This window comes from Aedes aegypti, chromosome 1, assembly GCF_002204515.2.
Source record: "Aedes aegypti strain LVP_AGWG chromosome 1, AaegL5.0 Primary Assembly, whole genome shotgun sequence".
In the NCBI taxonomy this organism is placed as follows: Eukaryota; Metazoa; Arthropoda; class Insecta; order Diptera; family Culicidae; genus Aedes; species Aedes aegypti.
Window position 1 is genome coordinate 61,067,773 of NC_035107.1, and position 24,037 is coordinate 61,091,809.

The 24,037-nt window shown below is 39.2% G+C and overlaps 1 protein-coding gene across 3 annotated transcripts in view; it reads left to right on the forward strand.

The window, feature by feature from the left end:
• The window catches only part of LOC5568968 (protein kibra), a 138,905-nt gene that overhangs the window by 109,578 nt on the left and 5,290 nt on the right, over window positions 1–24,037 (forward strand). For all 3 annotated transcript variants that reach the window (XM_021837307.1, XM_021837303.1, XM_021837317.1), the window contains exons 3-8: window positions 20,621–20,922; window positions 20,985–21,144; window positions 21,204–23,056; window positions 23,124–23,379; window positions 23,452–23,612; window positions 23,681–24,008. In XM_021837307.1, the coding sequence (XP_021692999.1) occupies window positions 20,621–20,922; window positions 20,985–21,144; window positions 21,204–23,056; window positions 23,124–23,379; window positions 23,452–23,612; window positions 23,681–24,008 (3,060 nt within the window). The remainder of the gene's footprint in view (window positions 1–20,620; window positions 20,923–20,984; window positions 21,145–21,203; window positions 23,057–23,123; window positions 23,380–23,451; window positions 23,613–23,680; window positions 24,009–24,037) is intronic.

Sequence of the window (24,037 nt, forward strand, 5' to 3'; positions counted from 1 at the left end):
TTTTGGGATTGGAGATTTTTTCGACTTTCCAGGGCTCAATTTGCAAAAAAAGTTCTCAGCCAATAACTGTGTAAGTGCTCTTAAAACACTTAGCTGGGAAGCAGGCTCTGCCCCAATGGTACGTGATGCTAGAGAGAAGAAAACCTTTATCTATCTATGCGCTGCTGTTGAGCTCAAGAGCGTCCGGTCTTCACGCATCGAGTGTGAACAACAATTCCATTACTCCGAACCCTTCCGACTGATACGCGGTATCAGTAGTAAACACCTCAAGCAGTCTGCCTTCATACCCATTCCAGGTGTATGCGGATTGCGAAATTATCGTCGGTCGGGGTAATTGAAACCCATAAGCGGATCGGAACGGACATGCAAATATTTCAAATTCCTCAGTTGATCTGGCGTAATCCTTTCCCGGGTGTAGACGGCGTCATGCCACGCCTTACCGGTTGAGGTGTTACGACACTCTCAGGTAGCTGTACAAGCCAGTGACGAACGAGTGCTATGCGCATTCTAGCACGTAGGGTGCTGCATTCCAGCGCTCTCGAAATCGTCATTCGGTCAGAAGTACACAACACAGATAGGTATTTGCACACGGTGTCAAATCAATCGCGTACTACGCCTTGGGCCTTCCTTATGACGCTAGATAAGACACCATTTGTAATCAATTGGCTATTGGATTGAAGGCTTTCTTCCTTCAGTATCTTTTGGAGTGATTCCCAGGCTTAGCGATTTTTATGGAGCCATATAGAAGGCTAATGGGTAATTGGATTATCATTCGAATGTTGAGATTGGAATTTGTACGTCGATTCTCTATATGAAATGAAAGATGCCTCCTCCTGTTCAACCCTTTCAAATCTCCAGGATGGGATTTATCTTGTTTTGCTCCTGTTACTCGATACCGAAGAAGAAATCGTTCAAAAGCGTTCCTGCTAAAATGTTCTCTTTAATATCGAAGGTACGCGTCTTTCGATATCGTATTGTATGCTGAAGGAAATCATGGACCAGCAATGATTACCACGTAGATTAACCCTCCAGCGCCCAAAAGTGAAGTGTTATAGATAAAAATTTAATTGCAACAGGAGGTGAAACGTTAGGCTTAGTCTTGTTTTTTGATGAACCGGTTCAATTTACCGGTTCACTTTCGCACCGGTAACATATTTTTTTTTTTAATTTCAGGAGATAACCACTGAAGTTTGCTGCTATAATTTAGTAGCAGTTTAATCGTAAACTCAAATGTGTAACTTTTTGAACCGTTTCATTCTACCGATTCACTTTTGAACCGGTTGAAACATTTATTTTTATTCCAGAAAATATTCCGTAAAGTTAACTGTTAACATTTGATAGAAGATCAATCCTGCAAATGTAATGTGTAACTCATTGCACCGGTTCATCTCACCGATTCACTTTTGAATCGGTAAAATATTTTATACAAGATAATTAGAAAAATCGCTGTTTTATGTTGATGGAAGAAAAGTCGTTCGACTGAAATGTGTCATATTTTGAGCCACCATATAAGGAAACTTATGCAGTTAGTGATTCTTCTTCAGTTGGACGTATTTTTAAAATAATAAGAATTAACGTGTAATGTTATATCTTGTTGTTTGATGAGCCGGTTCATTATACATATTGATTAAATCAAAATTTAATTTCGATTTTTGTTTTTTTTTTGTTTTGTGTCACTTTCGAACCGGTAAAATCAACAATTTTTATTTCAGAAGATAACCGCCAAAGTTTGCTGCTATAATTTGTAACTTTTTGAACCGATTCATTTCACAGATGCACTTGTGAACCGGAAAAATAATTTATTTTCATTTCAGAAAATAACCCGTTAAGTTTACTGTTATCAATTGATAGCAGATTATTCGTTCAACTGAAATGTGTTGTTTTCAAACCGGTTCATTGTACCGATTCACTTTTAAGCTGGCATATAAGAAAACTTGTGCAATTAGTAATTCTTCAGTTAGACGATAATGATGAAATATGTTTATAATGGTGAAAATCGAAGTATAATGATACATCTTGTTATTAGATGAACCGTTTCAGGAGGTGAAATGTTGAGAAAAATCTTTCTTTTTGAATCGGTTTACTTTTAAAGTGGAGTTGGTAGGTTTAGTGGATTTCAAATTTTTGCAACGCTGGTTAGACGATAATCGCTGTAGCTTGCTGCTATAATTTACTATACGTTTTATCGTACAACTGGAACGTGTAACTTTTTGAACCGGTAATTTTTTTCTCAGAAGATAACCCGTAATATTTACTGTTATCATTGGATAGCAAATTAATCATACAACTGTAATGTTGTACTCTTTATATTAGTTCATCACTTTTGGTCCTGTACATTCTTCATTTTTAGTTTTAAGATACTCAGTAAAGTTTGCTGTTTTATTGTGATGGAAGTTTGTAACTTATATGTAACTTTTTAAACTGGTTCATATTACCGTTTCGCTTTTGAACCGGTAAAAGCATTCATTTCTTATTTCAGAAGATTTCTTTCAGAATATAAGCGGTAAAGTTTACTGGCATTATTTGATGAATATTTAGTCGTACAACTGAAACGTGCTACCTTTTTGATCAGTTCATTTTACCGATTCCCTTTAGTTCGAGTAAAATCATTTTTATTTCAGAAGATGACAGCTAAAGTTTGCTGTTATAATTTGAAAGCAGATTAGTCGTACAACTGTAATGTGTAACTTTTTGAACCGGTTCATTTTACCAATTCACTTTTGAACCAGTTAAATAACGTCGAAACAAAAATTGAGGGCAAAACAAAAGTTAATGATTTAGTTATATATGTAATTTGATATTGACTCTTAGAATAAGTTATTAGCACTATTAAACGTACGGAATGGCATAATTGATTTAAGGCCTGATAACTTTTGACCAGGTTTAACTATAGAGACGAACCAAGGTAGAGGAAAACTGATCAGCAATAGACTGCATCTACACTGAAGCAAAAATACTTATGTTTTCCATAAATCAAGACTTATGAACCAGCCAAATTATGGTTTCATTGCACGCTTAAACATTTCGAAAATGGGATCATAAGTTTCATAAGTGAGAGCTTTGAATTCTTTAACAACAATTACTTGAAATAATTATTATAGCAATCGCTAGAAGAACTGCTCCGCTTTCGATATTGACTACAAGTTAATCGAAAGCAGATCACATGTTATCAAAACATGTCAATTTTTGAGCACGCCTGAAAATAAGGCGAACAATATTACCGATTGATAATTCGAAATAAGATATTATCATTGCGTTTATTACCGAATTTTATTGATTGACTTATGATGTTCATTAGTGTTTCACTTATGAAATTTATTAGTATTTCACCAAAATCATAAGTAAAACTTAAAAATTTCGACAATAATTGTTGTGACGCCAAATCATAATTATTCCTTAAGGCCTTTTGGTGCGTCATCACAAAATGGCTTCTTCCAAAATCATTAACATATTGTTATAATACAGGGGATAGGCAAAATGATTGAGATAGGCAAAATTTTGCCCAAATTCAAATGCTTATAACTTTATGAAAAATGGATGAAATTGGATGCATCTGGAAGCAGTCGACGGCAAATTTGGTCCAGTTTTAGGAACTTCCTTGGCCATGCATATTGGCCACTGGACACCGGAGATGTTCCGGATTTTCTGAGGTCATGTCCAAATGTCATTTTTTCTGTCGCTTGTATTTTTGTGCGGTGTAAAGTTAGATAGATGTTTGCAATTTTCCTAGAAACTAGAACTGATAGGAATTTGAATGCCACCGGACGCATTAAGATTGGTTGGAAATCTTCAGAAATATGACCATTTCCGTAAAACTGGTTCTTGAAAGCATGGTCAGTCATGTTAGTATTTCCAATCATGTTAATATTATACGGAGCTATATCCAAGCGGACACTAACCTTAAAAATGATGATTCCTGCAGCATATTCAGAACCATTAGATGCACAGACTACACTATAGAAGGTTCCAAGTACCCTGGGGGAAGTGGTCAATTAGGAACATATCCGGAACCATATCAATATGGGCATCAAACTTCATGATTTTCAAAGGTTATGCTTTCCGAAGCATTTCCAGCATCACCGGCTGCCATGACCACTTTATAGTAGGTTCCAGGTGCCCCGGGGAATGTGGCCGATTCGGAACATGTCCGTTCATCTGTTTAGAATCACTTTCTACCATAAACAGTAAGATCCATAGGACTTGGAAAATGGCGATCATTTTCAGAACCACATGATGTAATAACCACTCTATAGTAGATTCTAGGGGCTCCTAGAGATGTGGCCAATTCGAAACATGACCTCATCCCCCAGGGCCCATGGAACCTACTATACAGTGGTCGTATATATAAGTTGAGCTGTAAATACTTCTATTAGCATCACCTTCAAAAATCTTGATGTTTATACCCATATTGATGTGTTTTCGGGCATGTTTTGAATTGGACACATCCCCCGGGGCACCTGGAACCTACTATAAAGTGGTCATGGCAGCCGGTGATGCTGGAAATGCTTCGGAAAGCATAACCTTTGAAAATCATGAAGTTTTATGCCCATATTGATATGTTTCCGGATATGTTCCTAATTGACCACTTCCCCCAGGGTACTTGGAACCTTCTATAGTGTAGTCTGTGCATCTAATGGTTCTGAATATGCTGCAGGAATCATCATTTTTAAGGTTAGTGTCCGCTTGGATATAGCTCCGTATAATATTAACATGATTGGAAATACTAACATGACTGACCATGCTTTCAAGAACCAGTTTTACGGAAATGGTCATATTTCTGAAGATTTCCAACCAATCTTAATGCGTCCGGTGGCATTCAACTTCCTATCAGTTCTAGTTTCTAGGAAAATTGCAAACATCTATCTAACTTTACACCGCACAAAAATACAAGCGACAGAAAAAATGACATTTGGACATGACCTCAGAAAATCCGGAACATCTCCGGTGTCCAGTGGCCAATATGCATGGCCAAGGAAGTTCCTAAAACTGGACCAAATTTGCCGTCGACTGCTTCCAGATGCATCCAATTTCATCCATTTTTCATAAAGTTATAAGCATTTGAATTTGGGCAAAATTTTGCCTATCTCAATCATTTTGCCTATCCCCTGTAGTATTGGTATTTGCAACATCGATGAAATATGACTGCTTATCACCTGATTTAATGGATAATTTAAGCGAAGAAAAATGCTTCAAGTGGTATTTCAATATTTAATCAACACTTTCAGATACAGCATTATCAATTTAGCGACAATATACATAAGATTTATATTCTCCAAAAAAAAATCTCTGATCTTATGCCGCATTTCATTGCCTCACACAACTACACTTACAAGTAAATAGAAGGTGCTTACCTTTTCCATTGTAATTCTGCAGCAAACATTTGTGTTTTGGATTTCATATTGCGTTCACTACACTTCCACTAAACAAATCAATATCATCGAATATTTATAAAGGTTTATCAACCGCAACACTCAAAACTATTATGGCGGTGGTTTTCACTTGCGGCGAATCGACGCCGCCACCGCACACTGAGATGCCTATGTTTGTAGTCTAAAATATCCAACTTTTTTCTGTTGTATTAATTTTCAGTGCGGAAAAGTTGGGCAAAGCATAGAAACTTGAAACTCATACGTTGTTTGTTTTTCGATTCTCTCAAATTACAGAAACCATCTCTACGAAGCATAAAATCATACCAAGTGTTTATCAATTTGGACCACCCAAAATAATTGAAAAGCTCCACAGTGCGATGCGTCGGGATGCGTCAGGACGCGTCTATCGTGTGTGCACAATCATCGCGATCGTTGAGCGCAGTGATGTCAGAGTTGCTATCTGTAAAATCATAGCATTTAATGTGAATTGATCACAAAAATCATTAAAATTTCGTTAAATCAGTGATCTTGTGATGGAAGACTATTTGCAAAATGATAAGTTTTTATAATATGCAGCAAATGTTCCGAAAACAAGCATATAACAATTGCTAGAAAAATCTGTCACCATTCACCTGGCAACACCGTCATCCCTTGCAAACATAAACCGTACCGATGCATAACAAAAATATGCGATAAATCCAATTTAAAACAAAGAAATTCCGCTGGCCTTCATTAAGCTTTAAAGTTTTCTTTTGATATGTACGATTGAAGAGTTGATTTTGATTTCCAATACTCGTCAATCTACTAAATTTCCCATGTGTTTACATAAAAATATGCTTAGCACAAATGTTATATATTTTGTTTGCTTGTTTTGAAAATATACATGGAAAGGCGACACTACTACTACATCAATGATGATTCTAATGATTCTTTGAGTTACACGCCGCTTCACCTTAAGAAATCATTGAGTTTTTTTGCCTCAGTGTATGGGAAATAAGCAGCGTATGGTTGAGCAGTGTTCGATGTGTCGTTGTTGTATTTTTCAGTGATAGTATTCTCAAGAGCTATACTATATTTCGCTTCAATCAATCGATAGGCTTGTAGCACTATTCTACACGGCATACTAAAACATGAGTGGATACCGACGCACTAGTTGTAATAATAATACAATCGGTATTGAGTCCGTCCGTAGGTCCTATTTGTCTCAATTTGCTATTTAACCCTCTAATACCCAAATTTTTATTTTCAATCTAAATATCATTTTTCGTTATCTAAAATCGTTCTAAACACGTTTTGGGCAATGATTTATTTTCATTTGCAAATTTATGAATTTCTATTTTTGATTTTTATAATTTTTATTTTTGAACATCCCTATCCCTTTTCATTTTTTCTTGAAACCTCTTCTGATTACTGATTTTTGGCAATAATAAAAAATCACATTTTTACGGTACTTTTGAAAATATATTTTTTTAAATTTTTTTCTGGAGCATATTTTTTTTCCGTGTAACTAACGGAAAACAGGTTTGAAATTATTTCAATACCATCAGGCTCTTCTTCCATGATAGGTTGATTGTAGAAAAACATTAGAGATACGATTTTTTATAATACACGTTAAATTAACCCCAGGCATTTGTAGGTTATATAAGAATACAATTTTTCAAACATTTTTCAAAAACACAAAAAAGTCTCAAAAGTCATAAAAAACTTCCCTTATATGCGTGTTATGAGCCGAGGTTTAAGCCAAAAATAAAATCATTTTGTTTTCCGAGCTACAAAAAATACACAAAATTGCAAAGTGTACCCCGTCTAAAGGCGGGGTTGGGTATTAGAGGGTTAAATTGCTCGATTACCAACCTGAAAATGAAGGAAAAGCGTGAAAGAAATGAAGAATACTTAAATACTTCTCTGATTATAAATGCCGGAAAATAAAAGTGAACATTTTTGACAACAAATTCGTTGTCAACAATGAAAGTTATCCACACGGCTTGCTTTGATTGAGTTATTAAGAAATTATAGTGTAGGCAAGTTTGTGATTCTATTTCGGTTGAACGTATTTTCATAATAGTTAACATCGTAGTATAATAACATCTTGTTATTTGATGAACTAGTTTATTAGTTTATTAGTCATGCCGATTTACTCTCGAATTGGTATTTTTTTCTGTTTGCTAATAGAAATTTGATTGTACGACTAGAATGCGTACTAAATTGCGTTACTGATTTGTTTATGAAACGGTTTGAACAAATATGCCATTATAAAATCAAACAAATCATGTTTATGATTCTACAGTCCAATCACAATATTGAACGGACCATCGAGCTAGGGAGATATAGTTTCAGTTCAGAGCAACTGCGATTGAAGTGACCAGCGAGGTAGCCATGTAAACTTATTTCTGCTTTTGTTCTTTACTTCGATATCAAGCTACGGAACATAGAGTTAGGGAAAGTTGATTGTATTTCGATTGGAGGTGTAATTATAAGATTCAAAAGATTTTATTGAGTAGAAGAGTAACGTTGATATTGTTACATATTTGTTTAACAGATTGATGGGCCTAGTACACTTTTGGACCTTCAAACAATATTGAACCATAACGAAACCATTCATAATTTACTACAAATATATGTAAATTATTGAACCGGTCCATTTCATCGCTTTCAAAAGCGTTATATATAAAATATATGTCCCTATATATGGCATATATGGCATGTAATAAAAAAAAAGATTGTATTACTTATTTTTTGCATTTTTTTTGTATATTAATAATAATAAGAATTTAATAACGTACATTGTTCTATGAAGAAGTTGTAGTGAAATGTTTGGCCTACAAGAAAAAAATACACACTGAATAAATATTTGATATTTTTTCATGAAAAATTCAAAAATAAAACTTAAATTTTAAATTACACAAAAACTCATTTTGAATAATTTTTTAAATTTTCACCATAGAATCTTGATAGTAAACAGATGTCTGGGACAACGTTTCATGATGGAGAAGTTTTTAGTAAAATAGTTTTTATAAGAACAACTTTTATGTGTAATTTAAAATTTAAGTTTTATTTTTGTTTTTTTTTTTTAAGAAAATAAATAAATTATTTTTTCAGTGTATATTTTTTTCTTATAGTTCCAACGGTTCACTACAATTTCTTCATGGAACATTTTTCTCTAAAATCAACAGTTTCGAAGTTAGAATTTTTTAAATAATTTGCTTACAAAAATTTATTGGCCATTTTCAAAAGTCGTTCTTGAGTCAAAATGATCAATTTTTCTATGGAGAACATATAGACGGGAGCTTTATGGGGCGATTAGCGTTCACGTAGACAATTTTGTGTGTTTATAGACAATTCAGCACTTGAATGACTTATAATATGACTGAAAATTGTATATAGGTTCTGATTACCCCACGATCCGAATTGAGCCGGGTTTGGAGAGTGCAACGGATATAGAATAGTTGACTGTGAGGTATTCTATGTTGGAGCACGATCATCTTGCGGACATGGAGAACATAGTAGAGTTTGTTGGTTCATTCACAAGAAAGTCGGGACATCAGAGTAAAGTTGAAGAGTGGGAAATAAAAACGGTTTGCTAAATATCGTTTTCAAACATCTATTCTGGAGAGTTTGGAGCTTTTTCAAAGAAGACTTCGAGGCACGACCCCATGCTATAATAAGATAGCTCAGGCGTGAGTGAATATGAGCAAAATAGCAGTTTAAAAGTATTCTGCGCGATACAGAATGACTTACTCTTCGCATAATTCCATATAGCGATGATACCTTTTTTTCTACATTTTTAATGTGATTTGCCCAGCTTAGGGTAGAATCCAGCATCAAACCTAAGTATTTAAATGATGATACTTGTTCAATACAGGAAGAGTTGAGTAAGACTTGGTTTCGTTGTTGAAAAATCTTTCTAGATGAGTGAAACATCATATATTTGGTTTTCATTACATTTAAAGAAAGTAAATTAGAAGAAAAATATTGCGACAGAATACTCAAATCTTCGGTCATATGCTCCACTATTGCATCTGCATCCAAGTGCGGATAGAACAGAGCTGTGTCATCAGCAAATAAACGTGGTGTTCCCTTTAATTGCAACCTATTTAGGTCGTTCACGTACAACAGAAACAATAATGGACCAATATTGCTACCTTGAGGTACACCTACCCCTAAGGACTTTAACGAACTCTGTGAGTCACCAATTGTGACGAACTGTTTTCTATCTTGCAAATAGCTGCGCACAATTTCATTTGCTATACCTCTAATTCCGTAGGCCTCCAATTTATCTAAGAGTATTGCATGGTTCAATGTGTCAAAAGCCTTGCGTAAATCTAAAAAGAGTGCATCGACGATTTGCTTTTCATCAATCCCCTTTATTATATCGTCAAGCAATTCAACAGTCGCCGTAGCTGTACTGCTGCCTTGACGAAAACCATATTGAAAACTGTACAACACGTTGTGCTGTTTAAGAAAAGGAATAAACCTGTTAATAAGCAATTTTTCTAATATTTTATTAAATATGGATAGTGTTGAGATCGGTCGGTAGTTGCTTGTATCACAAACATTACCAGATTTTAAAATAGGAATGACTCTAGCAATTTTTAAACAGTTGGGATATGAGCCAGTTTCAATAATTCTATTGAAACAATCAGATAGTATTCTGGAAAAGTGATCAGAATTGCTTTTGATGAGATCAACATTGATTTTATCGGGCCCCGGACTTTTTTTACGCTCCAAATCATTAATAATTATTGTCACTTCATTAGCTGTAGCTGGATTCAAAAATATAGAACTAGACACACGTCTTACATTTGAAAGTGGGTTCACTCCAGCATCCACCTGAATGCTATCGGCTAATTTTTGGCCTATGCTCGAAAAATAATTGTTGAATATTTCACTAATTTGTTGATCGTCAGTGATTTTTGCACCATCTTCAATTAGGGTAATTTTATCAGTTTTAGCATCTTTCCCAAAAATGTTGTTTATGTGCTTCCACAACTTCGAGTGTGGTGTATTGTTTAAAATGTTGTCGAAATACAATTTCTTGCATTGCTTCTTCGCTATGGTAACTTTGTTCGAGACGTGTTTTAGGAGATCTTTTAGATGTATGTCTTGTGGGTTTCTTTTAACTCTTTTGATGTAGTTATTTTTAAGCTTTATTAACGACCACACATTGAAATTCATCCAAGGACAAAAACTATTTTTAGTGCTTACATTCTTGGTAATAGTTTTGGAATATTTCACAAGTAAATTCTTATAAGTAGATACGATATTTTCAAAACAAAGGTTGACATCTGTTACTTCACAAACACTACCCAGAAAATTATTAAATTCGACAGCAATTTTTCGATGGTCTACAATTGTTTATGAAATAGTTATTTTTTCTCTTTTGTCAGCTAATTTAAAGGAAGCGATGATCATAGAATGATCACTTTCACAGGCCGAGATTGTGTCATTCCTTGAGTTCTGAATGTCATTTAATCTACAAACTACATGATCAAGAATGTTCATGCTGATCGGTCTGGTAGGCATTGTATTTGTGCAAGCAAATCCATACGACTCGAGCAAGGACATGTATTTGACAACCACGTTATTATTTTTTGCATTAATAGGTATATTAACGTCACCAACAAAGAAACAAGAGCGGTTATGATTTGAATTATCAAGACAATCTTCTAATTTATTCATAAAAACATTGACATCAAATGACGGAGGACGATAGAAACCATGGACATCATACATACGGCCATTGATTGCAAGCTCGACAGAGATATGGTGAAATCCATCTGAATGAACGTTACGTACTGGAGTGAAGGTGATATCGGTCCTGATGAACATAGCCAATCCACCATTGGAGTTATCTCTGCATGAAAATACAGAATTAAAGCCAGGAATATAATACAATTGTTTGTGTTCCTCCTTTACCCATGTTTCTCCTATAACGATAACATCGATTGGCACATTGCATTGGTCTAACGTTTCTAGAATTGTATCGAACTTCGCAAGGTCATTCATGCCTCTAATGTTCCACTGGAAGTAAGTAATTGGTATTAGACTCCACGGTACGAATAGATTGATAGAATTCATCTATATTATTGTGAGAAAAGTTATCTACGAGAGCCATTTTAAATAAGAAGTAATAAAAAGAAATACATAAAAAGCTACACATATAGAACTCACATAAAATGTTTAAATAAAATAAAGGTTTATGCGGCCGTTCGTGTAGGCAATCCATCACATGAAAAATAGCTTTCTTATTATTTAATGAAAACCTATTTGCAAGGCGACGTTGATTAACACGTAAAGGAATAACAATAATAACAAAATTGGCCAAAATTTTCGAATAGTATCTGTTTAATAACTTTTCTCATAAGCATCGGATTGCTTTGCGGTCTTGGAAAATTTTGTTCATCATAGAAATATCCATCGAGATCTGTGTCCAGTATTTTTATAGAGGTCGAAAGGCGACCTCTGGCGATTTTTCTTTGCAAAAGTAAGTTTTCCCATAGTAAATCCCATACAAACTTTGAACGACTGGCGCGTAAATATAGTTTCGCCGATCGAGCTGTAATTTTGCACGGTTGTTATGGGACCTAAATGCAATCCAAAAAGTGAGCTGGAGCGAGAATCTATATTTTTCATATCACCGTGTCCTAGGCTAATGAACACTCCTGTGGAGCTTTTGTGGGAACCAATGTGGAGACCCCAATAAAACATACAAACACCTGTGAAACTAATGTTGCGAAACGTTTGGACACCCCTGTAAGAAGCTTTGAGGAAACCTCTGTGGAAGTTCCATGGGAACATTTGGAGGTCTCAGGAACTTCCCATTTTTACCCTATAGCTTTTTATGGCTCTAATTTTGAAACTAATTGTACACAGCAGCGACGTGAGGTGACAGCCTGAATGTTAAACAGAAGTTTCCATCACCGTTAGGTGAGTAGATTCCAATTTCCCGATGAGCTGATCCCTTTACGATTGATTCGATCCAATCTCATCGCTGTCGAATGTGTTTTGTACAAAGTATGAACATCGTGGATCATATACCTGGGTATACGGAAACTGAGGGCAAGGTGACGACGACGGTGAAAGATAATGGAGCACACTGTTTATACACCGATAAGAATGGAATGTGGAGACTCGGGTTGTTTGTTTAGCGTTCCCCATCTGTTTGGATAGAGCCATCGCAATCATCATCGTCGTCAGAGGAGAAGACGACGGGGTTCGGCAATGGAAGACTCTGTCTCGGTTTGACCACTGAACACTGAAACTGACGACGCTGCTTATGTGCTGTTTCGTAATGATAGGTCTTTGTTCAGTCGTCGCTAATCGGTGACGGAAATGTGGTTCTTCGATTTAATTAAGTTTTTGTGAATGAATACCAGGAATGACGACAGACGATATCGAAGATGGCATTTATCAGCTCTAATTGTATCGTGCGGTAATGAAAAATGGTTGGAATTTTTATCGGGTGCTAAAAATAGGCTTTGGTTATTACTTGGAATTTGTTGCTAAGGCTAAAACAGTTTCTTAGTAAACTATGTATCGTATGGAAACGAGCCAGTAAAATTGATATAATTTATTTTAGTATTGTTTTACGTAAATATATATAGAAACATTTTGATTCAAATGCCGAACACTGTGTTCATCTTGTCTCATATTCCGAACACCTTGATTCAAATTCTGAACGGCACGTATGAATCATATTCAAATGAACAATTTTGCAAGTAAATTTATCTGAGCTAGTTTTACTGACCTCAAACTAGAGAAACATTACAGCTTACAAGGTATAAAATAAATTCAAAGACATTGAAAATGTATCAAATGTATGACTGCCATTTCGTGGCAATTTGATGACATGTTCACTGAAACATAATTTAAATCGAATCGCCATACAAAAACCGAGTGTTCGGAATATGGGTCTGTTCGGAATTTGGAACAAAACGGTAATCAATGATGCAGAAAGTCGAAACAAGTTGTTCGTGAACCATCATTGCGATATAAAGGGTGTACGGAATCAAATTGCGACACACTAAAAAAAATCGCCAAAATTCGCACGTTAAATCAACCATCTTCAAACTTTCAAGGAGTAAAATAAAACATGTTATGAAAATTTTCCCATGTTTGTTTTATTCGGTTTCAATTCCATATCCAACTGCACGAACTTTTCTCTTCACACTACGAGTTCATTATTTGACGTTTGAGCGGTGCCGTAACAAGTAAATATGGCATCGCTCAAACGTCAAATTAGACCAGTGGTTCTCAACCTTTTTGAGGCAGCGGACCCCTTTGAAGTTCTACAGACAACCTGCGAACCCCCAAAAATGGATGCTTTTGAAATCAATGTTCATGCAAACATCTCTAAAATCTCAAAATGATTAGTCAGACATAAGTAGTTGTCACGTTGTCACTTGGCAGGAGTATAAAAACACGTTCGAAATTTACCATATATAATGTAAAGATTTGTGCACATTGTGATTACGGAGATTGAGACGATTAACAAATTGGGGAAAATTTTGAACGTTAATAACTCCGTTTTTTGTGAACCAACCAGAGTTTGGATTTTGATCAGAATAAGCAAATTGATCCATTTTCAGAAAATTCATGAATCATAACAATTCGTGACACATCGCATTAGGAGAACTCTATGAATGTTGGTATTCATTCTCTCTCGTGGTACGTGACGAGACAGCATTCAAGACGACAACGATATCGAGCCATATGAGAGATTTATGTTTTGTTTAAAATTGGTAACAACAAGAATGAGAGAGTGTCAGCGAATGTTACACGTGGTGACACTCAGTGATCGGCACCAAACACAGGATATTGTGTGTTCTATTTCTTTATCGTGTCTCATTACCTTCCATGAACGTTGAAATAATGCGTGTTATGCGAATGCGGGCGTATTCAAGGAATAAAATTATAACTCGTGTGTCAATAATTGTTAAATTTTCCAAAGCCTGGAATCAACAATAACGATTTTACTATCAATCGATCAGAAATTTAAGTATGTATTGATATCAATTAGATAATTTTCAGGAACCTTAGTTCATATTCATATTGGGGGTTTTCTCGAAAAAATTGCTTGAAACTTTGCAGTATGGTGCATATTGTTACAGAATATAACCACTGTAGCCTTCAAGAAATCTCCAAAAATCTCCTGCCATAAAAATTCAAAAGTGTCGGGAATAAGTAATGAGATAATCACAGGAGTTCATTGAAGATTGCTTCGAGGTTCATAAGATTGTATAAAAAGTTTCACAAGATTTACTAAAGGACTCAGTCAGAAATTCAAAAAGTCCGCGCTAAACATGGTAGGGAGCCGGATCCGATTCTTGGCACTTTTGATTCACTTCGGCAATGGGGTTTTTTGAAAGCTACTGATCTCACATTTGGCACCAATATGCGTCGTATTGAAGTGCTTTTTATTGCAAAGTTTTAGACAATTTGGCTGACAAAAACCCCCCATGCCAAAGTGAATCATGGAAGTGCCCAAATAGCTCTGCACCCTATCTATTGATATTTTAAGGAATTCTATGATTGGCTTTTCAGGAGTAACTTATCAGCAGTGGGATGCATTCGTTAAAAATTTCTCCAAGAACTCTCTGAAAATCTTGTCACATATTCATCAAATAGTTTCGTAGAAATCTACCAATGATCACTATTGTGACACTTTTTTTTATCCAGTCGATAACTGCTAGGGAACAGAGGAACTTTTCGAAGATCTCACCAGTAAACTTGCAAATCATAACTGACAAGAATTAAGCTGCAAATATTTCAAAAATTTCCTCTAGAAGCGATCCCTGTTTTACTTTCAAGCTCACACTCTGTGAAACATCGAGCAACGTTTAAGGAATAGAACTATAACGACTGCGTGTAGAATAATTAATCCTAGTGTACCTTTTTTCTTGGTAGAATGACATCAAAATTAGTTTATCATTATTTGCGTAGTTGTAAAAGGAAAAATAAGTTATAATTCAATAATATTTGATACATCAAATGCTTTCTTGAAACAAACTTAGTATAAAATGTTTTACATTTATTTATCAATCAAGAAAAACGACACATATTTCTCAATGACTTCGCGGACCCCCTGAGAGGTTGTCGCGGCCCCCTGGGGGTCCGCGGACCACCGGTTGAGAAACCCTGAATTAGACGATGCCCACCAGTGCGTTCACAGATGCGTGCATAAAATGAATACGCAAAGCGGTTCTGTTTTAGCTATTCTTTCATTTCTGCACCGATCGTTGATATCAAGGTTGGTAGAGTACGACCCTGTTTCCGCACCGGTAGTTGCTATTCTTGCTTCTTGTTTATCATTATTGACAGCTACAGTGTTAACGTGAAGTGTTTGTTCCGCATTGTTTGGACATTTAGACAAAAAGTAGGGTGCAGAACCACTTTGGCATGGGGGGTTTTTCTCGGCTTAATCGTCTGAAACTTTGCAATTAGAAGCGCCTCAGTACGATGCATATTTTGACCAAATATAAGCTATGTAGCTTACAAAAACCCCTCTGCCAAAATGAATCAAATGTGCCAAGAATAGGATCTGGCTCCACCAGGAATTCCACCGGAATTTTCTGCAGAAATTCATCCGGCATTTTTTTCAAAAAAGTCCTCCAGGGATGTCCCAAGAACTCCTCTTAAGGTTTCCCCTCTGGAGCCGAGGATTTCCTCCATGGAGTTCCACCAAAAAATCCTCCGAGATTTGTTTTTCAAGAACTCTTCCGGGAATTTTTTTGGAGCTCCACCGGGAATTCCTTCGGATTTTCTCCATGATTCGTCCTGATTATTTTTAGAAATATCTCCAGATTTTTCCAGAGTTCCTCAAGTACAGGCAAACCTCCATGAATCGATTACTGAAGTTCCCATCGACTCATAGAACAGAAATGCTTTGGAAAGTTGATTGAGAGGACCATCATAGTAAGCATGAAGTGGAATTCTTCTGAAGTTGCTTCGAATAATTCACTGCATTCCCTCCGGGAGTTTGTCCAGAGTTCCTCAGAAAATTTCTCAAAAGTTTCTCCGGGAATTTCTCTAGACTTCTTCTGAGAATTCATCTAAAAATTATTCCGGATTTCCATCGGCAATTCTTCTGGATATCATCCAGCAATTCCTCGGAACGTCCTCCGGATTCCACCGGCAGTTACCCTAGAGTTCGTCCAAAAATTCATCCAGCGATTCATTTTGATTTCTAGAAAGTTCCTCTGGAGTTTCCTTCCAACTGTGGGAATTTGAACTTTCTTCTTAGTTTCTCCAGGAATTTCTTCGGAGTTCGTCAAGCAATTACTCCGGTGTTTCTCTAGAAACGCTTCCGGACTTCCTCCAGTAACACATCCGGAGTTATTCCAGGAATTGCTTCGTAGTTACTCCAGGATTTCCTTTGGAGATTTTCTAGGGTTATGTCCAAAATTCCTACAGGAATTTCTTTAGAGTTCCTTCGAAGCTTCACCGGTGATTCCTCCTGAGTTGCTCCAGAAATTCCTCTGGAGTTGTTTCAGCAATTCTTTTGGATTTTAACCAGCATATGCTTCGAAGTTTCTTCAAAGCTTCAGGAAGAACTCCGGAGAAATTTCTGAAGGAACGCCGGAAGAATTGTTAGAGCACCTACAGAGGAATTCATGGGGGAAACCCGGAAAATTCTTTGAGGGATACCAGAAAGAACTACGCAACAATTCCAAAGGAGCTAAGAAGGAAATCCAAAGTACTCCAAAGTAGCTCTGGAGGAATGAACGGTGAAGCACCGAAGGAATACCCAGAGAACTTTAAAGGAATTCCTGTAGGAACACTGGACAAAATCCTACAGAATCTCCAAAAGAACATCGTAGAAAAACTATGGAGGAACTCCGGATGTGTTTCAGGAGGAACTCTGGAGGCGTTTCCGGGATAATTGCTTGACGAACTCTAGAGATATTTCTGAAGAAACTAAGAGGGAAATTCGAAGGAATTCCTGGTGGAGCTCCAAAATAATTCCCGGAGGAATTCTTGGAGAATATCTGCGAAGGAAATCCCCGGATTATTTCTTGGAGGGAATTTTCGGAAAAGTTCTTGGAAGAAATCCCCGGGGGCATGTCTAAAGAAAATTCTCTAAGAAATTCCTGGAAAAAATTTTCGGAAAAAATCCTTAGTTGTTTATTTAGTTAATTAAGGTTCCAACCACAAAATTCTTCTGAAATCATATCTTTTATTCCACCCGTGGTGTTTTATTTTATTTTATTTTATTATTTTTAATGCTCCATAAAAGTCTTAAACATATTACCCACAGGTCCTTCAAAGGTATTTGCAGGACGTTTCATGGATTCCATTTGGATTTATTTTTCATAATTTCTGTAAAATTTCGTTGAAACTGATCACAGTGTCACACGATTTTATTCCTTACTAATAGAGCACCAATACCAACGTAGTTAAATGAACGTTGTTCGTGTTAACTATTTTTAAATTATGTGTTGTTTTTATATTAATTTCTATGAATTCCTGAATCATGTTCGGTGTGGTGTGGACATAAACTTCTAGTTCCAAACAAGGATTCAAACAAAGAATCAGTCAGGATTGTTATATTTTAAGAATATTTTATCATGAAAATTCAGACAAAACTGCTTATTATGTCGAAATAAATTAATAACTGTTAGATTTCTGAAAATTTATTTTTTTCTCATTTAGGCGTTTTTCGAGGTATTCTTTAAATTTAGTTATTGAGATTATTGGATTCAGGGAGCCCAAATTTATTAATTAAAGCAGTTTTTAAATCAAACAATAACCACTATAGCAAGTGATCAATATAATCACGAAAAGGGGTTTTCAGATTTTTCATTTTGGAGATGACATTTAGTTATTACATTTGTTAGAAACCACAAACTACGATGAATCTTTGAGGACTTCTTTGGGATATTTCTGGAAGAATCTGGAAAGATTTCTGAGGGTATCTTAGGAGGAATCTCTGAAGTAATACCTGAAGCCACAGACAAACAGACGTCACACTCCCATCGTTGTCCATCGACTACCTTTTTAACGGTTGATTCAAAAATATGGTAGGTGGCCAATCCGCCACTCGCAGCGCTCGCATCGTTTTTGTTCGTGTTTGACGTTTGCTCACTACCGCCATCTGTTGGCGCGTCGGCCAAACACACTGATTTTAGTATTGGGCGTACATGTCCTCGTGACTATGAATTTGATCGAGATTTTTTCTAAGTGTTACGTCTGTTTGTCTGAGCTGAAGCTATCTAAAATGTACGGTTGAGATGTTGAAGAATTTGTAGGACAAATCCACAAATACCCGGAGAAATCCCTGGAGTAAGTTACGAAACTATGCTCAGAGAAATTACTGGTCGAGTTCTTGTATAAGTGCCAAATGGGTGAAATCCTAGGATTATTTTCAGGACGTCTCAAAAGTCAAAGTTTTGGACAAATATTAAAAGAAATTCATGAACAAATCTCTAGAAGCTCTTCTGTAATTTTTATGGGCATCTTTTGAAAATTGACATTCATGAAAATAAAAAGCGTAATACTTGGCGTAATGTCACGAGGATTTTCCAAAGAATTTCTTAGTAATGTGCTCCTTGAGATGTTTTGACGGATTCTTATAGAAATTCTTATTGAAATTCAAAGATATTTATTGGTTTCTTTTTGGAACATTCAGCTTCTAAAGTTCCTAGATTCAGACACTTTGTTCTTACTAAATAGTCATGCAATTCACAAAAAATAAATATATATATTTGCTGCGATAATCCATAATCAACCATTCTCGAGTGACCGTTGATAAAACCATCTTGGTAACTTTCTGAGAACACTCTTACAATCGGCGATATACGACGAAAAAGATATTCTGAGTTAGTGATGACAAGATAGGATATAGGAACCGTTACTTGCACTCTGGAGCAACAACTCTCAGTTTTTTATCATCATCCGGTACTTACAAACGACTAACTTTGATAAGGCCGGTGAGCTGTTGAACAGCATATTTGAATGGTATCCAATGTGCAGTAACTGATACCATTACCTCGGCTGCTTTGTTCTTATTCGCTATTCAGATGTTCATCATAGTACTATTTCCATCTTTCAATCACTCCATGTCCGTCCGTTAATACGTTCCCATTCTTATTCCAGAAATTGCTGGATATTTCAAATCAGCCTTCCTTAGCCGAGGGGTTGGAGTCCGCGGCTACAAAGCAAAGCCATGTTGAAGGTGTCTGGATTCGATTCCCGCTCGATCCAGGATCTTTTTGTAATGGAAATTTCCTTGACTTTCCTGGGCATAAAGTATCATCGTACCAGCTACACGATAAACGAATGCTAAAATGACAACTTAGGCAAAGAAAGCTGTGGAAAAGCACATTAAATATTAAGCTGAGAAATAGGCTTTGTCCCAGTGAGGACGAAGAAGAAAGAATATTAATTGATCAAATGTTTAAAATATCGATAATTTCCAGAATCTTCAAAGATCTTCAAAGATACATCTAGCTTTAGACAATTCCACCAAATGCCAGAACTTCCAAGTAACGCGGAACCACTTCACTCTTTATTGCTTGGATTAAACCCGATTTCATCATCCTGTCGAGTCAGTCTCTTATCTCACTCCCAACTGCCTCGAAATTGATAATCGCACCTTCAGCACCTTTGCTACAGCAGCGTATGGCTCTCCTATGACTCACCAGGTCTATTTGCGGCCACCAGTAGCAAACATTTTCCCGCAGAATTTTCCCTCTACGCCTTTTTTCCCTGTCATCCAACGGGTCCGATCTAACGCGATACGAAGAAATACCAACGATGCAGCTATCGTTCACTGGGAAATTTGCTTGCCCCCCATAAGTATACAGGGAAATATTTGGCATACCAGGAATTGCTCGCGTGAAAGAGGAAACAGTCAACTCTTCATAACTTGATTTTCAGGAAGTTTTTGGATGCCTCAAAACATCTCTTAATTAAAACACAGCCACAGATATTGAAGTGAACAGCAGGTGCACTGATTCTGTGTTCTACAACTCGATACCTCAACGATCCCTTCATTATCAGGTTAAGAAGAATTGACTGTACCGAGTGGAATGAAATTTCTCGTTCTGCTCTGACGGCGTTTGCGAGTTTCGATCAGACCCAGCGTACCATAATTCTTTCGCACTCGCTCGAAGATATCGCCGGCGATGAAGATGATGATGCTGACGATGCTCCGACGACTGACTATTTTTAACCCACAACAGGAGTTCCTCGAAACGGCGCGCTAATTTTCCGTTTGCATTTCTTCTCCCTCTCTCCCCTGTTCTGAACAGACTCACCAAGCCAGAAACGTTTGCCGACTGTATCGGAAATGAGCTGCCATTCGGGTGGGAGGAGGGCTATGACCCTCAGATCGGCACCTACTACATCAACCACAACTCGCAGACGACCCAGCTCGAGGATCCGCGCCTGGAGTGGAAGAGCAAGCAGGAGGAGATGCTTCGCGAGTATCTCTGCTCCGCACAGGACACACTGGAGGCAAAGAAGGAGATCTTCAACGTGAAAACTCAGCGGCTGCACCTGGCCCAGGAGGAGTACAACCACCTGAACGCCCTGGCCGCCAGTCGGACTAGCTGTGAGTACCATCCGGGATTTGTTCAAATCCTTTTAATTACGAACATCTGTTCTCCTTTCCAGTATGTTCTTCGACTAGTTCATGTAGTACAAAGTTCGATCCGGAGTTGCTTCGGGCGGACCTCGCCCTGGCCAAGGAGCGCGTGTTCCGGCTCAAGAAGGAACTGTCCCGGATACAGAAGGAAATGCATAATACTCAGAAAGGTGTCGACACTCTGTCGAGGTAAGTCCCCGAATTCCCAATCCTGAAGTTCCCAGATTAACCTTTCGATTTCGTTTCAGTGTCGAGCAAAAGCTGAACTCCCACATCAATGGCTGCTACAACATAACCGAGGCGCAAGCCATCCTGGAGGAGGTGAAGATGATTCAGAAATCTCTGATAACGGGCGAGAAGGAGAAGAAAGAACTGATGAAGAGTCTGGCGCAGGTCAAGGACGATCTGACGCGGTTACAGCTGCGGCAGGAGAGTCCCGACGCCTCAACCTTCAACCTGGCGCAGGACCGAGTTTGCGCGGCCTCGCAGACCGACCTGTGCTCGGACAGCTTTCCCATGGGAGCGCGGGAGATGGCCAAGATGCGCCAGCGGTACGACGAGTGGCGAAGGCGAGTCAAGGAAATACAGGAACAGCTGGCAGCACTAGAGGAGAAGATCCGACCCGGCGAGGTCGAGTCCGACCAGGACCGGTTACTGCTCTTCCAGGAGAAGAAGCAACTTCTGCTGGAGTATCGCAGCATAACGCCCAAGTCCCGGTCGCAAACCGAGATGAAGCGAATACAGAGCGTCTGCAAGAAGCTGGAAGCCGATCTGAACATGGCGTACGAAGAGTCCAACCAATGCATAGCAACCCGGTTGAAGCTTCACGAGGAGAAGCAAGCCCTACTGCAGAAGCTGCTGGAAGCGCTCAAGGAGTTCACCCACCTGGAAAACCAGCTCAAATCCCTATCCGCCAGCACCCTCTCCATCAGCAGCAGCTCCAGTTTGGGCTCCCTGTCCACCGCGAGCAGCAAGGGATCACTCAGTGGGCTCAGCTTTACCGACATCTACGGAGACCCGCTCTCCACGGAACCCCAAATCGACATGGTCGACATCAACCGTCATGTACAGCGGTTATTCCACCCCAGTTCGGAAGTCTCATTATCTCCGCGTAGCAGCCTATCCCAAGAAACTCCACCTGCCTCTCCGATGAAGATGGAATGGAACGGCGGCGAACCGTCGTCCAGCAAGAGTTCCGCTCCGTTCAACATTCCCGGGTCGAGCTACAACTCCGAGTACAACCTGGACAACCAGCGGCTGGAAGAGAAGATCCGACAACTCGCCATTGCCCCACTCTCGCCAATCTACGAGAAACCTTCGTACCTTGACATCCCACCGGCCGTCATCCTGAGCCGGTCGTCTTCCACGTCCAACACGCGGTCCGTGTCGACCACCGTGAGCGACGAGTCCGTAGCCGGCGACTCGGGTGTTTTCGAGGCGTCCCGAGCGCTACTCGCCAACAAGGACTGCGCCCAGATTCAGATCAGCATTCGGTACACCATTGCCGACTGCACCCTGCGCATAGCGATCGAGAGGGGACGGAACTTGACGGCCCTCTGCATACCGGACGGCTGTCAGCTGTTCGTACGGGCCATTCTCCTGCCCGGCACGGCGTCCAACTTCATCCGAACGAACGCCGTGACGGACTTTGTGAAGCCGGTCTTCCAAACGTCGCTCCTGGCGCAGATGCCGCTGGACAAGGTGTTCATGAAGTCGTTGCACGTGAAGGTAATGATCACTATTGGACAGAGGGAGGACTGGGTGGGCAGCACGCAGATCAGTCTGGCGGAGTTCAACCCAACGGACGGCAGCAGCAAGTGGTATAATATTATTAGCCGGAAGTCGATGAACGAGATGGACGGACTGGAGGGATGCTCCGGGTTGGGTATTAAGGAGGAATCCTCGGACGAATCGACGATTATCTCGTCACAGACGTCGACGCTGACGCGCAACCAAGGCCAGGATGAACTGCAGGCAGTGCTGGAAATGGTGTACGACGACGATCTGGGTGGGGATGAGGAGGATGATGAGGACGACGAGGATGAGGAAGATGAAGAGGTGGAGGTGGAGGCGGAGATTGACGAGGAGGCAGCGAATCAAGGTATTTGGGGGATTCTAGGTGAATCTGGATAGGGTATTAATGGGGTTTTCGGTGTTCTCGTTTACAGCGGCGACGCAGCTGATGCTGGAGGAGTACATGAATAGCGTGAAGGGCACGATCGCCACGGATGATGACGAGGCGGCGGAAGCGATCGCAGTGGCAGTGGAGAAAGTCGACAAGGAAACCAATACGGAGTGTGCCTTCTTGCCGGAGAAGGGCCGCCGGCGGTTGCGTGACCCGGCGCGCAACAGTAACGGCACGATCGACGAGAACGCCGTCATTGACGATCGGCTCGTGAAGCGGTCGCAGACTTTCTCGCCAAGGTAGGTTTAAGGAGATTCCGGGTGTCCTTTCCTCGGTTTTCTCATCGATTTCTTTATTTTTCATATCAACAGTGCCGTCGCCAGCAAGGCTCGCTACATCTGTCGGTTGAACCGAAGCGACTCGGACTCAGCCATGCACTTCAACAACCCGGTGACACCGCATCCGTTCAAGCGGGGGGCCGTCGAGCGAAGGTCCCTGCGGTATCACAGCCGTACTCCCAAGGTGTATCACAGTAAGTTTCCTCCACTTCAAACTGGAATCTTTGGTTCGGTGCCATCAACGCATGTCTTCTAATTCTAGAAATGCACCCAGCCGTACCACGCACCAGTCTGGATCTGGAGCTGGACCTGAAGGCGCAGCAAACCAAGCTGGAAACGCTGACGGACGAGATCGGCCGGTTGCGGGACCTGAAGAAGCGCCTGGAGCTGGCCCGGGACAACAACGACGTCAAGGTGGCGACCTGGGCCCTGGAGAACGAAGACTTCCTCAAGCTGATCAAGAACGCGGGCAGTGCGACCACGCCGGAGGAGAAGCACATGGCCAAACTGCTGCACAAAACCTCCAAGGAGATCTACAAGCTGCGAAAAACCAAAGCCGGCAAAGGGAAGCTGGATCTGATTTCGTTCAAGTAAGTCCTCTTATACGCGTCAACGCGTA